Genomic DNA, 17,160 nt, shown 5'->3' on the forward strand with positions numbered 1-17,160 from the left:
TGTCCCCTCGTGTGCATGCATCTTTCAGCAGGGATCAATAAATCATGGGTTTTGTTTTACGTGACTGTAGTTCACTTGGCCTGAAGCCATGGACTGCTCTCAGGTTTCACTGAGGTTCCTCGAGAGGGGACTCATCCTCAGGCTTATTACTTTTCAAAGGGGGAAATATCTAAATAATAATTAAACATTATGCTTTTTGGCACACATCACATGGGTCATAATTAGTTGGTTTGTCTAAAATGTGTGATTTAAAAATATTTCAACCCTGCCTAGTCAGATTTAAAGGATCCCTATTGTGCTCATTTTCAGGTTCATATTTGTATGTTATGCTTCGACTGTGACATGTCTCCATGCTTTAATGTTCAAAAAGGTCTTTATTTTCTCATACTGCAGCACCTCTTTTCACCCTCTGTCTGAAACCAGAGCCCAGTCTGCTCTGATTGGTTAGCTGGCCGGGTCTGTTGTGAGATGTAGAGATGTCCCGTCCCTTAGCCTTTCACCTACAATGCCAATAAAAGTGAATGTTACATGGTGATGTCATTATGTTACGGAGGTAAACAAATTAGTTCAATGGAGGCATTTCAGGCAGGGGGGGGGGGAGTGTAACTTTGAGATTTGAGCCTTTGCAGACCATTTACATGCACACAAACCTATATGACACACTGCAGCACGTGTCAAACTCAAGGCCCGGGGGCCAAATCAGGCCCTTGGTGGATTTAATTTCGGCCCGCAGGATAATTTTTAATTACTATTAGATCTGGCCCGCCGGTATATTGAATGCACACCTTCACTCAACCCTGAGGGTCTCCTCCGCTCAGAGCCTGAGCCCAAACATTGATGAACTTTCACCCAGGATGAGATGCCAAGTATCTGCTTGAGCTAGCATCACAGAGCAGCAACCTGAGTTCAATGGATGTTTCCTTCTGCACTTTGTTTCTTGAGACAACAGGGCATGTTTGTTTTGTTCTTTGAGGGAAATAGTTTTGTTGAAGCTGTTGTTGGCCTGTGGAAAAATGTAATCATAAGAAATGACTCTGCAGATAGATCCATAAGAAATGAATGCAACTGATTATTTAATGTTTAATGTTGTTTTTATAGGCAATAATTTAAGCTTTGTTAGTTCCAGGTTTAATATGTGCAATAAATTAATTTCAATAAGTTTTGCAACAAACATTGAACCAGTCCGGCCCTCGACTAGTACCCATTTTTTTATTTTGGCCCACTGTGTATTTGAGTTTGACACCCGCTGCACTACAGGAAAGGGAAAACCCCAAAAAGCACAATAGTGCCCCTTTAACATGGAGTATTTGATGGACTTTTCTTCTCCACCAATAAAGCCAAAGTGAGCCAATAATAAAAGGTCACATAATTCACTTTGCCTGGTACTTAGGCAAATAGGAAAGTACAGATGTTCTAACCGGCTTTGCTTCTCCTTCTCTGACCTGAGGGTCCACAGTGAACCAATGGCACTCCTTTTGTTAAAGACCAGTGGACATGTACAGACGGAGAGAAAGAAGTCCTGAGCCATTTCACTTTAAAGTACTACTGTCAGTTTCAAAGCACTGAAGGCTCAAGGGCAACATTACATTTCTGATCTTCTGCTACATTACGAAACCATCCATGTCTGCTTCAGAGTATAGACTAAGCATGGAGAAGCACCGTCGGTTTTTTATGCTCCATATATCTGGAACAAACTACCCGAAAATTGGAGGCCTGCTGTAAATAATTCATTTTCAATCCAGGCTGGAGACTTTTCTGTCTGCTGCTACGTTTTATTGAATCAAATAACTATTCATACTAAGTACTGTCATTTTTATTCTTGTATTTTATATCCTATCTTATTCTATGTTGGCTCATTTTTAAATGTCTATCTCTTGGCTTTATAAAATGCTTAATACGGATTGTCACTTACTTCTGATTTGTTTGACGGTCATAATTGGTTATCTCCATTACTGAAGTCAGATGGGTCACATGCGGCCGCAAGGAATCGTGGGACAGCATTAACTTTCCTTTAGTGACGGATGGTCCAGTGTGTCCAAAGTCATCAGGAACCTGGGGATTTCTCTGAGCTCTTTTTTTAAATGTATTTAAATTACATTTTATAATATGTTTGTTTTTTACTGTGTCTTATGCTTTTAACGTTTTTGTAAAGCACTTTGAATGGCCTTGTTGTTGAAATGGGCTATATAAACTCGCCTTGCCTTGTTTTTGGACACTTGAGACAATACATTACGTTTCTCTTCTGGGCTGTTTCCATCTCTGACATCAAAAGAGCTAATAAATCATCTCTAAATATAAGTAGGATTTGTTTTCAATTAATATTTAAACGTATTCAGTGTAGTCCAATTTCCTGCCAGCACAGGCCAGATGCAGTGTTTTGAACCACCTCCAGGGGCAGTGTTGTACTAGTTTTTAAAAGGATCATCTGTATCCAGTAGAGTGTAAACCTGTTTGCTTCTAATCTGAAACTGTGATGACCCAAATGAAGTCGATGTGGGGGTAACGTGGGTAAATGATTCATTTAGTTGCAGCTTTGACTCTGTATGCTTTTGAAGGGCTGGTCTGTGGTCATTCTTTCAAACACTGCTGCTCAGACTGCTTTATCTTCACCAATTAATACCCAAAAAGCGTATAGGGTGCACTTGTATGATTGTGTTCAACAAATTCAAGACACAGTCCATTGTAATTTAGAACAAAAATGTTTATTCAAATCAAAAGGAAGAACTAGACAAAAGGTTAAACCATTCAGAACATAGCATATTCATAGAATATCTATACATCGTCATGTTTGAAAGAGATCAAAAAAACAATACATACAAATGGAGAATGAGGAAAAGTCAGTGAGTGATATTGCACTTTGTTTCTGAAATGTCTCAGATCCTGTCTCCCAGGTTGTTTTTTTATCTGTGAACATTTCAGTTCCTGCCTTTATCAGGTCAGGAGTTTAGCTTAGTTTTGACACTGGATTACTCTGCGGCCCGAGCACATGGACTATGGAATCGGCCAACCTGAAACATATACATAAGCTTATTCATTAGCATGTAGCTTGATCCAGTTTCCCTAAGATAAAACCCAAACAAAAAAAAGTGTGGAAGAAGTTCTGTCTGCTATCCCAGGTTAGCTAAATGTTTAAATGATACGGGGGAAGGGTTGCTGATCAACAGCTGCCACCCCCCCGCCCGGGATCAGAGAGGTCAGGGAGACTAACTCAGGAAGGTTGCTTGTTAAACTAGGAAGCAAACTATATTAATGCCCAGAAATACATGAAATCATCTTCAGAGCCTGTCCAGGATCTTGCTTCAAAAAAAGGACTTTTTTTTTTATATCCTCTTCCCTTTTTGTCCTTGAAACATGGAAAGGTCTAAAGACATACAGGTGTGAACAAACAAGAGTTAACGTAGACGCTGAACAATGATCAGGTCTTTTTCTGTGTCAAGGCCACTAAGATAAGATCACTTTAATAATCTGCAGTTTGTCGATTACTCTCTGAAGCCGTTTAGTTAGTTGCCAGCTGGATCTCTGTAAGAGCGTACACACACACACACACACACACACCTGTCACCATTTTAAAGTTGCTAATCTTAACAAAACATTTAATTAACGTCCTACTCAGCACTGCTTTACTGAATAACTCCTAACTACCAATTTCTCCAGACCTTCACCATTGAATGCTTTTTAATTATTATTTTAATATGTATTTATTAAAAGAGTGCTGCTTTCCTTCTTTTCCTGACTATGCCAAACCTCTGCTGCAGCTGGTCTTTTGTGTTGAATGAGTGAGAAACCAATGTATTACTCATGTCAACCTACTACTACTACTACTACTTGTTCTGACCGAACTGAACAAAGGTTTGGCAACGTCGCCATCTTTTTTTTTTTTTTAATCTGTGCTGGGTTTTGCTTCTTTAACACAGAAGCAGGGTCACTCGTTGTTTTTTATAGTTAGCATTCTGGCTTCACTGGTCTGGTTGGATGAATTGGGCAAGTGCAGTGGGACAAACAAAGGGAATGTGATACATCTCAGAAAGCTTGCTTCACTGCGGGTCTAATCTCTCGTTTTTGGAAAATTATTCATTATTTTTAACAGTGCATTTAAAAAGCTAAAACATCTTTCTCTTTTTTTCCCCCACCAAACGTTTGGCAAGTGAAGACGACCACCTGAGACAGTGCTTGTTGGGCAGTTATGCAAGCCTGGTTAGCCCTGAGATTAGGAGTAGAGGGGCTGCAGGTAATAAGGGTGAGGCGAGTCCCTCCACAATCCACGCTCAAACACACACACACACACACACACACACACACACACACACACACACACAGACAGACACAGACACACACTTTTCTCTTCAGCTACAATTTGAGTGGCAAATGCAGGTCTGCAATCCTCGTAGTCCAAATTCAGAGCAACCTCAATACAAAAAGAAGCTTTTCTAGGATTGGGGGCTAAATACAAGCTAACAGAAGTAAAGTAAAAGAGGAGGGAAGCCACACGTGGATCCAAGCTGAGGAGGCAACATCTTAAAGAGCCTCCAGATGGAAAATAGTGAGCTGACGTTGTCAAAAAAAGTCTAGTCATTATGAGTCATACGAAGAGGAAATGTCATAAGGAGAAAAAGAAATATCTTCTACAAATTCAGTGCATTGTTCTTGTCCTTGTCAAATCCTGTTGTCAGCGTTGCTCGAAGTGATGCAGAGGAAAAAGGTAAGCCTTGAAGGCTTATATTCGTAGTCTGGCGCGTTACAAGGCTGGAACCAAACTATTAGTGATTTTTTTTTTTTCATTAAACAGAGCCACACAACTCAAGAATAAAATGTGCAAAACAAAAATCCAAAATTGAGGCAGGAGGAGTTAGTCTTTGCTCTGTTATTGACTGCTGCCGCCGAGTGCTCTCATTCATACGGTGGTTAGAACGTCGTTACGTTGCTCTCTTCGTCCTGTTTTCTTTAGGTGATTCTGCTGAAGTCGGGACATGATGAGTCCTGCCTTTTGTGTGAGGAGCCATGTCCTTATGTGCCATGAGTACAGAAGAATCAAAAGGTTAAAGAGGAACTTTAGCAGGCCGAGCCTCGCCGATTCTTCATCGTCAATACTATCAGCGGGGCTCTCGCTACCGGTGGGGTTTGAATCATACAGGCTGAATATGTGTTCCTCTGTATACATCCCCCCCTCAGCAGGCTGACAGGAAGGAGGCGATGCCCCAAACTAGTGGCTCCCGTTTCTCTCGCTGAGGAGAGGCAGGAACAGATTTGTCCAACTCGACTGTGGATATGTGTCCAAGTCTTTGTCTGTTGGTGGGACACTTTGTTTTTCTCCGACGTCAACAGCGTTGTGTGAACGTTGTTGTTGGAGAAAAATAAACAAAGCTGAGCCTTGCAAGCAGGTTTCTTTCTTAGAGATCCCCGAGTCGCTCAGGGGAATTTCAGAAGAACCCTTCAGCGTGACGGACAGGCGTCCAGTCTGCGCTCCTCTGTGCGTCTGGCGTGCTCTGGGTTAGGATCGATCTGGAGAGGAGAGAGGACAGAAACATGTTGATTTTGCTTGAAATGTACTCAAATATAAATACAAAAGCTCTACTTGATGTTATTTAGTTGAGTGGCGTTGCTGTGAGTGGCAGTCTGTTTTGGCAGCCCTCCAGTTTGACTCTAATCAATACTGTCACTTAGATTTGTGATTTGTTACTCTTATTATCCTTGTTTGAACTCCTTTCTGTCGCTGCAACGACACCTGAAATCCCTACAGGGATTAAAAAAGGTTTATCGTAACTTATTTACAGCTAATTGTTATTGTACTGTGGTTTTTCTTTGTTCTGGTATCACTATTGAACTCATGTTTCGTACACAAGTCTTGTGTACTCTATAACATTGTGATTTTTAACATTATTTAGGTGAAGGCTTCAAATGAGCTCAGCGGGTTTTCTGCCTCGTCCTGCACTGTGTGTTCTGTTATTGGTAGATGTGTGTATGTTAAATGGTGAAACGACAATAAACAAACCCTACGGTGCTTACCTCAGAGTACAGAGGAGGAGGCTGGAAGCGGAACTCGTGAATGTAGGCGAAGAGCGGTCCGTTCAGATCCTCGCGGGCCGCAGGGACGTCCAGACTGCTCTGCCTCTGCTCTTCTGTCACAATCTCTGCATAGCTTGGAGGAGCTGCAGAGGAGGAGCAAAACTGCATGTTAGCATCCTAGCTAAAAAGGAAGTTATAAAATCTGCATCTTGACCTTGAGATCCAACCTACCTTCAGGCCTCTCGGGCAAACCCATGCCCAGCCAGCTCATGCTGCACTGGCTACTGACGCTGGAGGTCCGGGAGCCAAAGGGGTGGAGCGGGATGGTGCCGATGACCAGGGGCAGGTTCAGGGACAGGTTAATCGCCCCGGGGATGTCAACGTACACCTGAGCACAGAAATAAAGACACCAGTTAGAATAAGGGCTTTGGCGCTAACCATACAGCATGAAATTACATATTTGTAATCTTCTTTAAATTATGCAAAATCCACTTGTTCATGTCTCTTCTACATCAACATGTGTCCCCTCTGTGGAAAGAGATTCTGAAAATGTCTTCGATCACTTTTTGTCCTGATCCATTTCTATAAAAACCTGTCTGAAAATGAGCTGATCAGATTCTGGCCACTTTATGATGTCATAACGATTTTTTAGGCTTGTATAACCATTAGCCAATCACAGACCAAGGTACCCCCCCCCCCCCCCCCACACCTTATCACCTGAATCTCCTCCTAGAGCACTATTGTGTTCTTTTTAACCAAATCTCTCTCAGAGAATCAGCACTTTTGAAACAGGGCTGAAACAGAGGGGATTATGGGTAATGCTGCAATGATCTGTTTGGTATTTGGAGCCAAACACTTCAGAGACATGTTCTGTATATATCTGAGACCTGTAATATATTGATGAAAAACAGTATAATAGGGGACCTTTAAGATGAAAACACTGTACTGGGCTAAATGTGTAGTCGTTCTACAAAATGTGGGTCAATGACTTTAGGGTTGATTATGCAAGGTAAAGAGGTTATAAGCACCCTTAAGACAGGCGCTACTAAGAATATTCTGGGCTAATGCTCTTAGCAGCATGTGGAGATAACACCTGGTGGAATCCAAGCCTGAGTCAGCCAAATCCTTAACCAGGGTTATTGGCCTACTAGGAAATATTGATTCTGTGCTGAGTAATGGTGATAATAAAGGACAAGAGGAGAGACAGTAACGACCTGTGTGTTATGCCAATGATCTCTATGCTGAATGTGATGTAGGACAAGCCCAAATATAGCAAGACTGTGCTCACCATGAGGGAGTACTCCACTCTGATGATGCTGCAGTCCAGGATGGAGGGGGACACAGGTGGGATCTTCAGCATTTTGCCGTTCCAGGTCTCCGTTTTGCCCGAGGACAGAGACTCTCCCCGCAGGTTAGCCACCAGCTGCTTCACCTCCTTCATCTTCCCTTTGGCATAGAAGGTCTGGGACTGGTAAATGGCTGCCTTTGGCACCACCATGCGGGAGGAGCAGTTCTCAATCTCTGCAAAGATCTGGATCGACTCTCCTACAGAAATAGAGATGGTAGACGAGAGGTCAATTGATGTTTTTCTATCAATGGAAGACATCATCTTTCTATCTAGTCGGATCAATGCAGCAACAACGTATCTGGTTAATAGATGACTCAAAGGCTTATCAGTTGCATTATAAATCTTTTACTTATTCTTACCTGGGGTGTATCCCTTCCTTTCAATTTTGGCACTTAGGGAAATAGGACCTGAGGTGCAGAACCAACAGCAAAGAGTCTTGTCTTTCGTGCCGGCCTGTGGTGACTGAAGAGAAAAGAAAACGGGTGCATTAGCAAAAATCTGGATATTTCCTATATTCCCAATCTAACTTGGATAAAAGGTTATTATATTGAACAAACTATTCTGTTTCGTGCTATTCATTCGGCAATCAGTCAACATTTGCAAAGATTATGTTTAGACTGAGCCTCACTGAATTCAGATTCCCCAGGGACAAAGACACAATTAAAAGACACTTTTAAATCTTAAGGTTGTTTCAAGACAACTTACCAGCAATAATGGAGTGTTGATGTCAATGTGCTCAAAGACTGTGAATTCCTTCTTGGTCTTCATGGGCAGGAGCCATGGCCTGTGGAGTTCTGCTTTTACCCAATAGCGCACACTGCCATGCTTCCCTTCGAAAGAGGTAGCCAGAGGTCTACATGTAAGAAAAATAAGCGAAAGGGTTACATTAACAGTCAAAAGCTTACACTACTACAGCTGAATAATGATGTTGATATTCCGTGACTCAGGGGCAGTAGACACTCACGTCTGTGGAAGCTCGAAGCTGAATGCATACTCATGTCTTCCTGAAAGGATAGTGGTGAGTCCTTCCTCCGAGTTGTCATCGTCTGAAAAACAAGGAGGACAATATTCCAAACACATGTATACCATACCTGGGCAAAATGCTCTACGAAGGCATCTGAAAGTCATACCAAAAACACAGGGTGGGGGAGACAAAAGAGAATAACGGATTTTACTATCATATCGCTCTGAAAGAAATATGTATATAGTTGAGTTTAATACTAAGAGCACACCAAAGATTGTTTAAGGTGCCAGAAACTGAGCTTGCAAGAGTGTGCTTTTGCATGAACAAAGAAAGACTCGTCCCTGAGTCCATTGTGTAATATGTGATGGGAATAGAGAGGCTATTATGGGGAAACTGGGCTATATGGGGCATCAATTAAATCCCTATCGATGGATTAATTTATCCAAATAACCAATTCGTTTTTCATGTATCTCTGAAAAGCAAGAAAGAATCGTTTCCATCCAGAGGGAGGAGGGGACCTTTGTTTGCACCTTAAAAAAAGCTTGAAAAATATATATATTGTAAAAAATGTTTAAATAAAAACATCAAGAGCTGGTTCGAAAGGCCGGGTGTGTTTCTGCCAGCTCAGCAGTCCCTCCCCCAGCAGCAGCAGCAGTGTGGTAAACAAGTGCAGAGCTGTCAGTCAAAAGGCAGACTCCAGCAGGAGGAGACCGGCCTAAACCAGTGCGAGCAGCTCCACAGCCGCTGCGCTCATTACGCATTCACTGTGCGACACCGCAGCCACTACTAATCCACAACCAGCCGGTTCCCCACACCGACTACCGCAGTATTTCACCGTTGTATCCATTTTATCATAAGAAATGCTTTATAGACAGCGTTTTGTCGAAATGTATTCGGTCGGAGAGCATTATTGGCGAATGGCGTGGCATTGCATCAATGTATCTCCTTATTAAACCTCAGCTCGAATATTAATTAATAATTTGCTGTGCAATTTGCCTTAAAATTACTAAGTCTATCGGTGTGACAGCCAGACAAACCTCTCATGCTCCACACACAAAAAAGGCTGCTGCAGAGGAACTATTTATTTCTAACGCCAAAGAAACACACTGAAAATGCACCTCAATATATAAACCGCTTATACTATGAACACTGCAGCAAAATCCTGAGAACGAACCAAATTATGATCGACCATATAATATGTTATGCTCTACAGCAACAAAACAAAAAAAGTGCAGATGGGCTAAACCCAAACCATTATAAAAAGGGCACCCATGCACTTACAAGCGTTTTAAAAGTATGCATTTGACTATAAAAAAAACGTCTGTGCGGATAAAGTGACGACAATATGTCTGAAGCACAAACCAGCTGACAATAAAGCCCAACCTACAATCGTATTACTTTCCAATTAAACATAGGCCTATAGGTGCAAAGGAAACACATTCAATGCAAAACAACGGAGAGATTTCCAGCGTTTCATATCATTTGAAACACTACAGGTGCTTCGATCGAGCCTTTCCATTTGGCAGGTGTTTCTTAATTAAAAAGTTGCAGAATTTTCTGTCACTCGCTGCAAAAAAGTGATGTCATTGGCCACACATGAGCACCTCAGCCAATCACACACGGGTGAGGGAGGGGGTTTGCGTCTTAGCTCCGCCCCCTCCCGGTCCAGTTTTCTGAACAGGATTGAACCGCTTTGAACAATGGGTGGAAACTTAAGAAAAGCTACAAAGAAACACCAAATATGATGCGTTTCTGCACTGAAAACGCTTAACAAAGCTGCACATACATCACTGCAATATATGTATCTATCGTCCTGTGTCTCGAATACGCCGACTTCTCGCTTTATGATTGAAATACTCTGAAAAAAACAGATGCCCCAAGCTGCTGTCATTCATTCTGACACCTTAACACAAACAAGTAACGATGGAGCTCCATAGACCCAAAGTCACAAAACTCTTTACGCAACCGCATTACAAAAGAGGTTATCATTTATACACAATTATTCCAGTATATAAAATGAGCTTTGTTACTGACATTCAGGACAAACGGCATCCTCCAGCACAAAGAGCATCAATATAAAACTTATATTAAAAAAATAATAATAAAACTCTCTTACCTCTCTCATGCCCAATTAAGATATCTTTGTGATTTAGATATTCCACTTCTTCTGTGTAGTTTTGCGTGTAGGCAGTGTTGGATCCAGCATTTCTAGATTCAGTCCAACGAACTTTGGCAAATCCTTTGGCGTGGATTTTGAGGGATTTGACTCGGATTTCTCCGGTGACTTCGATGATCACCCTCCCTGAGACGCAGTCCCCGCTGGAGAACACGGGGACGTTGCTGTCATTCAGACAGTCGTAGCTTACTCTGAAGCTCTTTACCTTTCCTAGCACCATGGTGGAAAGAGTCAGGCTACAGAGACCTTGAAATAAAAAAAAAGGAGTATATGAAAAAATAATTTCATATAAAAAAGGGATGCAGTCTTTTAGACACTGATCAGTATCTCTGCCTTGCCAAAAGCAAAAGGCACGATCAGTGGTTTATGTGCGGGCAGGTCATTGAGATGTGTGATGGCTGAATAACAGCAAAGGGATGCTGCTATCATCCTCCTCTCTGCTCGATGGTCTCCAGTCAAAGACAAGGAAACCCCAGTAGCTCAGCTCACTTTAAGCGAGAGGCTGTGTGAAAAACAACCTTCCGCGCATGCGCAGGGCTCCACTGCCCCCTCCTTCCGCCTTCTGGAACAAGGCTTTGAGCCAGATGACAAGTTTGGTCAAACAGCTGAAAGACTGCACAAAGAAATGTTCACTACGTCAGATTAATAGTTTATTCTTTACAGTTCATTTGGTATATTAAAAATACATGAACACATATACCCCCAAAAAGTGTCAACCCTACTGTTTTTCAATATTTTCATTCAGAGATCTATTCAAGCAACATTTTCACTCTTTATTATATTATGATGATGTGATAACATTCAGAACATAGTGCATCACCTCAGAAATCTACATTTTCCAGCCTGATGTCTAGACTTTTAAATCCCTACAAATTCAGCTTTGAAATAATCCACACATATGGTCTCATATATCCAGACACACTACAGCCTCCACCAAACAGAAAACAACAGAGCTGCATCTTGCATGGGGCCTGCAGTAAAGACACACCATGTACAATTGCTGGATTCTTCTATGTAGCACTAGGATTTAAATTTGGGTGCACACATCTGCAAAAAAACAACTATATATTGGTCTTTTAGATATATTGTTTTTGTGGTAAGATTAAAATGATCCATGCACATATGGGGGGTTGGGATTTCTCATTGTGTGGAAGTCACAGTTTGTACAAAAACAACTCTGGAGCTCAAGGAGCCCTCTGGTGGTCATCAACGCTTTTTTACCATGAGCTGCAGCATCACCTGTTGAACATCAATGTGAACAACTCATTCAACTCATGCAGAACAACAACCCTTTCATTGGGATTTCTTTACAAGGTGCCATATTACATCATCAATTCAAATCAAATTCAAATTAAAGGAATTTGGTGCATTGTATATTTTGTAGAGGTCAATGGTTGCAAGATATATGGCATTAGAAATTGGATGGCGGTTAATTAAAACCCAATTAAAAAAAATCTAATTAGAATTGTAAATATTATTTAATGCAATTCTCTTATAATTTAAAAAAATGCCATAGAAGTCACGTGATTCTATTTGATTTCACCATTTATTGGCTAATTATATATGTAGTTTCCTTTCTCATAAACACATTGACATACCCTCCCGGGACCCAGCCCATTGAAAATGTCCACTGTAGTGGACATTTTGTTAACATGCATCTCCTTTTACTCTTTTGAGCTACTCTATCAATCCCTGATGTGCTGTACAGAGGACATCCTGGTCTTTCCAGTGATATGTCATTGGTTAAAATTGCATGCTGGGAAGTTCCTCTTTCTTTTCATCCAAAATGGCTGGCATACGAAAAACAAAATTGTATAGAAGCAGGAGAAGTCAAATATTGTTGAATAATTGTCATTTTTACCATGAAAATCATATATATTCTTGTTTATTAACATGTGAGGAACTATATAATTAGTTCTGAAAGCAATTACATAATTCAAGTTTTCAAATAACAGCCCTTTTATAAATGTCCATTCTAGTGGCACCCCCCAGTGACCATCTTCATGGACTTTATGACTCAATATTGTTGCAGGAGACGGAACTGAAGCAGACATTTTCTGTACCAGATAGTTCAGGGAGATTATGTTTTGAGCTCTCAGATGATGAGAGAGGTGAGGCTTTCACACCTGTGATAGAAGAGGGTCAAGAAGAAGGGGGGGAACGATGCAGGAGGCTCCATGAGCACACAGATACAGACAGAGAGACAGATAGGGACGAGCTGGAAAGACATGGCCCCCTGTGGGCCAAGAGTAGCACGTATGTCTTATTGTTGTTTTTATTTTAAGTGGAGCCATGAAAAATGAGAATTGCCTCAGGAATGTCAAGTTTGTTTCTATGAGCAGGTCAAATGGAGACCACATCCATACAACTAGTCAAGATGACCCTACAGCTCGTGCTGACTGGAGTCAATGAGGTACTTTCCCACTACATTGACTACAAAGTCTTTGAAGATCTGGAAAGATTCACCAAAAACCAAACTAGTTTTGTATTGACCAAATAAAGAGCAATGTTCAGATCAATTACTTATTCATGTTTTAAATAAAGGTGAATGTATTCTTGTATTAATATCACTCTATAACCATAATACGTTACATAGTCCATCTGTTAATTTTGGCTGTCTTTTCAAACTAATATGGTCCAGACGTCCTCTACTGTAACATTTTAAAATAAAATACAATAAAAAAAGTCTAAATTGCAAGATGTTTTTGTAACCCTAAATAGGTAGGAAATCACACCAAAAAAAGGAAATTGGAAGACACGTTTTCCTCGGGTCCCAGGAGGATACTGTACATCTGTGACACTGTAATGCGTCAGTAGTGCCAGCTCAACAATATTGTGTAGCACAGAGGTTTTGATAAACAGATGAATGTCGCCCTCTAGAGTTTAAAATGTATCATTACACATTAGTAGTGTTCATTTTAAATGTGGAAAAAAAGCTCTTATTTTGAAAGCGTAACCGGGAAGTTTATATCAAGTCCCCCAGACCTGAAAAGTTCCCGTTTGCTGTCAAAGAGGAACACTTGTATTCATCATCAACTCCAGACACATCTCTACTTTAACGATAGCAAACTAGCAGTTTTGGAGCAGGTGAAGCATGAACAAAGAAGTGTTGTCTTTGATATTCCTGTTTCAAATGTATGGTCAAAGTTTTTGCCGAAATGGAACCAGACCCAACATTGTGATGGTGATGAGTGATGCATTTGTAAGTATGAATTAAGTCAGACAACAGTGCTTTACTAATGTCTAGTAACTGCCACAAACACAGTAGCCTTTAATTCATCTGTTTCATGCTAAATCTCTATGTGAGGACAGTCTTATAGTTCAAGATTAAACACCATATAGAGGCTTTTCCCCAACATTTAGTACTTTTTCTGTGTCTCAATGTTTCCTCTTATTGTAGGATGGGCGATTGACCTTTGACCCTGGCAGCAAAGTTGTGAAGCTGCCGTATGTAAACTACCTCAGGGAGCTTGGTACCACATTCCTCAATGCTTACACCAACTCCCCCATCTGCTGCCCCTCAAGAGCAGGTAAGGTACCCAAAGACACTGGGGACAAACATATCATAGTCATTTAATAAAGGTGGAATCATGAATGTATTTCACCTTTATCATATTTGTTCCCCAGCGATGTGGAGCGGTCAGTTTGTTCACCTCACTCAGTCTTGGAACAACTACAAATGCCTCGATGCTAATGCAACAACATGGATGGACTTGCTGGAGGAGAATGGATATGTGACCAAGTCCATGGGAAAGCTGGACTACACCTCAGGGAGTCATTCTGTCAGGTAGGCAGAGCAACTGTATTTAAGATAGTTGTATGAGATGTGTCGGATAAGAAAACCTGCATTTAATAGATTAGATTAAATTCTATATACTTTATTGATCCCAAATTGTTGTTGTCACTACAGCATGTTAACAGGCATTATACATGTGTTGAAAATACAATAAAATAAAACAAAAAGTACACATCGACAGTATTAGCTATAAGTACAAGATAAATAGAATAACTAAAGAATACATAATATATGGAATACACAGAATAAGTTAGAACACACCATAATCGTCCGATCTACAAATATTGTCCAAAGTTATCAATAATAAAACATACAAGCCCATAGACACAGAAGAAGTGTTAGAGACTCACTGCTTGAGTGAATTAGTAATACTGTGTATGTGAGCACCTATTCTTCAGAACAGTGTGAATCATCTTCTTGGATGCTTCTTTCGTCTTTCCATTTCCTTTTTTTGTGTCTAGACCTGCATCTTCTTGTAATTGTGTAATTTCTGCAGTAATCGAGTTGAGGCCTGGACACGGGATGTTCAGTTCCTCCTGCGCCAAGAGGGCCGGCCTGTTACTCGACTTGTTGGGAACATGTCCACAGTGAGGATCATGAGAAAAGACTGGGAAAACACAGACAAGGCTGCGCAGTGGATCCACCAGAGAGCTGCGTCCTCACACCAGCCCTTCGCTCTTTACCTCGGCCTCAATTTACCTCACCCCTATAAAACGGAATCCCTGGGACCCACTGCAGGAGGATCCACTTTCCTCACTTCACCCTACTGGCTGAAAAAGGCATTTTCATTCCCTATTTTTTTTTTTTTAAATCCTCACTATTGCAAAACAATAGTGTATGTTTTTTATATAAATCACCATAAACAATTGTTCTTCCACACAGGTGTCTTCAGAGCTCATCACTGTTCCTAAATGGCTTCCTGTTGATGCCATGCACCCCGTCGACTTCTACTCCACCTTCACCAAAAACTGCAGCGGTGTTTTCACTGTGGAGGAAATCAAAAGCATAAGAGCCTTCTATTATGCCATGTGTGCTGAAGCTGATGCAATGCTGGGTTAGTTAGCAGAAGTAATTCACCAGGGGACAGACTCTTAAAGTAAAGGTAGTGGGTTTTCGTATCTAACTTAAGGCGCTAGCATAGTCTTTTGCACACCGTAATAGATTACCTAAATTGAAACCGAACTCTGTTGCAAAGATAACTAATGGGGCAGCCCCAAACCTACAAGAGCAGTCTTATTCTTACTGGATCTCAACGTGGACAAAATACCAAAAGTAGTAAAGTGAAGTAGTGTTAGAGAGTGACAGTGTTTCCATCAAAGCCAGCTATAAAACAAGGTCGAGCGTAACTTTAAATCGAAATCTATAAAATGTAAATTATTCAGAATATTTTAAACAGTATTTATTTTTTCTTCGGTGCAGCATGTAAGAACATATGGCCACTTTAACTTTAATTACTCTCAGTAAAACTCCCATGAATAAATAAATGCACAATGATATGTAAGAGAGATTGATTTTGAGTTATCTGCCATTTTGTCCGCGCTTCCTCACCCCTCCAGGTCAGGTGATTTCAGCTCTGAGAGAGACTGGCCTGCTCAACAACACTGTGGTGATCTTCACGGCTGACCACGGAGAGATGGCCATGGAGCACCGGCAGTTCTACAAGATGTCGATGTTTGAGGGCAGTTCCCACGTTCCCCTGATGATCATGGGACCTGGGCTGATGTCTGGCCTGCAGGTTAACCAGATAGTGTCCTTGGTAGATCTCTATCCCACTGTGCTGGGTAAGGAAGCAGACAGAAAACATAGGAGTAAAATGTCTAAACTGTCTGCCTACTATCTGGTAAAGCAAAAGCATAAAAGCCCTATTATACTTTGATTTTAGTATTTAAACGTAATACATCACACTTGTGTTTTTGCAGACATTGCTGGTGTTGCAGCTGTAGGTCATCTCAGTGGCCACTCGCTCCTTCCTCTGCCTTCAAAGGCCAGAGTGTTTTCCAAGAATCAACATCCAGACTGGGTTCTGAGTGAATATCACGGCTGTAATGTCAATGCCTCGACATACATGCTGAGAAGTGGCAGGTGGAAATATATTGCCTATGCAGACGGCCTGACTGTCCCCCCACAGCTTTTTGGTAAACCTCAGAAACCTAATATAACTTAACCCTCATTTGCTTTCAAGAACAATGGAACAATCATTAAACCAATTGTCCTGTATCCTCTTTGTTTTGCAGACGTAACACTGGACAAGGAAGAACTTCATAATGTTGTTCTAAAATTCCCCGATGTGCAGGCACATTTGGACAAGCTATTGCGTGGCATTGTGAACTATCCAGAAGTCTCCAAACATGTCCATCTCTACAATAGAAAAGCATTTGGTGCCTGGCGCCATAGTGTGGGGACAAACTACAGCCAGGTCATTGCTAACCTGAGGTGGCATGTGGATTGGCAAAAAGATGCGTTTGCCTATGAAAGAGCTATTGACAAGTGGCTCGATGGGTCTTTGTGATATTTTGCTTTGTTGAAATGATGGTTAACTTTAAGATGTGTTTTTGTTTTGGATGAGCTGGACTCAAGCTTTGATTACACTTGGCCTCTCACCATTTTTTACAGTGAGAGAGCCACCAATGGGTTTATATGTTGCTCTTATATTTATACTGTAATGCTATAATTATGGATCATCCAGGACGTAATAGGCTATATTTAATGTCCTAATCTGACTCTAAATCTGGATCTTTACCTATGTAACATCTCTGATCATTTGCAATGACTTTCAATGGGACCAAACATAACATGTCAATCACATAAAGTATAATGAATTCCTCCCAGTATTTAGCTATTTCCTTATCCGAAATAAATGAATATTTTGTTCA

At 41.0% G+C, this 17,160-nt stretch overlaps 2 protein-coding genes across 2 annotated transcripts; one reads left to right on the forward strand and one right to left on the reverse strand.

The window, feature by feature from the left end:
• Positions 1 to 2,680: 2,680 nt before the first annotated feature.
• On the reverse strand, positions 2,681 to 10,951 carry arrdc3a (arrestin domain containing 3a). The gene is made up of 8 exons (XM_034238338.1): positions 10,432 to 10,951; positions 8,316 to 8,397; positions 8,057 to 8,204; positions 7,711 to 7,813; positions 7,292 to 7,548; positions 6,235 to 6,391; positions 6,004 to 6,146; positions 2,681 to 5,499 (listed from the first exon to the last, which is right to left on the reverse strand). The coding sequence occupies exons 1-8, from the start codon at positions 10,709 to 10,711 to the stop codon at positions 5,431 to 5,433; spliced, it is 1,239 nt and encodes a 412-aa protein (XP_034094229.1). The 5' UTR covers positions 10,712 to 10,951; the 3' UTR covers positions 2,681 to 5,430.
• Positions 10,952 to 13,473: 2,522 nt separating this feature from the next.
• Positions 13,474 to 17,160, forward strand: arsk (arylsulfatase family, member K). Its single transcript, XM_034238327.1, has 8 exons — positions 13,474 to 13,693; positions 13,892 to 14,021; positions 14,119 to 14,278; positions 14,784 to 15,066; positions 15,170 to 15,341; positions 15,844 to 16,068; positions 16,207 to 16,422; positions 16,522 to 17,160. Exons 1-8 carry the CDS (start codon positions 13,586 to 13,588, stop codon positions 16,794 to 16,796), a joined length of 1,569 nt encoding a protein of 522 aa, XP_034094218.1. The 5' UTR covers positions 13,474 to 13,585; the 3' UTR covers positions 16,797 to 17,160.

The sequence above is a fragment of the Gymnodraco acuticeps genome, unplaced genomic scaffold (genome assembly GCF_902827175.1).
Source record: "Gymnodraco acuticeps unplaced genomic scaffold, fGymAcu1.1, whole genome shotgun sequence".
NCBI classification, from domain to species: domain Eukaryota; kingdom Metazoa; phylum Chordata; class Actinopteri; order Perciformes; family Bathydraconidae; genus Gymnodraco; species Gymnodraco acuticeps.

Excerpts from the sequence above, each read along its gene's own strand:
- arrdc3a (XM_034238338.1), bottom strand. The coding sequence starts at position 10,711 with ATGGTGCTAGGAAAGGTAAAGAGCTTCAGAGTAAGCTACGACTGTCTG. Across the intron at positions 6,392-7,291 it reads GAGTGGAGTACTCCCTCATG|GTGTACGTTGACATCCCCGG; the intron begins GTGAGCACAGTC and ends TTCTGTGCTCAG. Across the intron at positions 6,147-6,234 it reads TTTGCCCGAGAGGCCTGAAG|CTCCTCCAAGCTATGCAGAG; the intron begins GTAGGTTGGATC and ends CCTCCTCTGCAG.
- arsk (XM_034238327.1), top strand. The coding sequence starts at position 13,586 with ATGAACAAAGAAGTGTTGTCTTTGATATTCCTGTTTCAAATGTATGGT. Across the intron at positions 14,279-14,783 it reads TCAGGGAGTCATTCTGTCAG|TAATCGAGTTGAGGCCTGGA; the intron begins GTAGGCAGAGCA and ends TAATTTCTGCAG. Across the intron at positions 16,423-16,521 it reads TGTCCCCCCACAGCTTTTTG|ACGTAACACTGGACAAGGAA; the intron begins GTAAACCTCAGA and ends TTTGTTTTGCAG.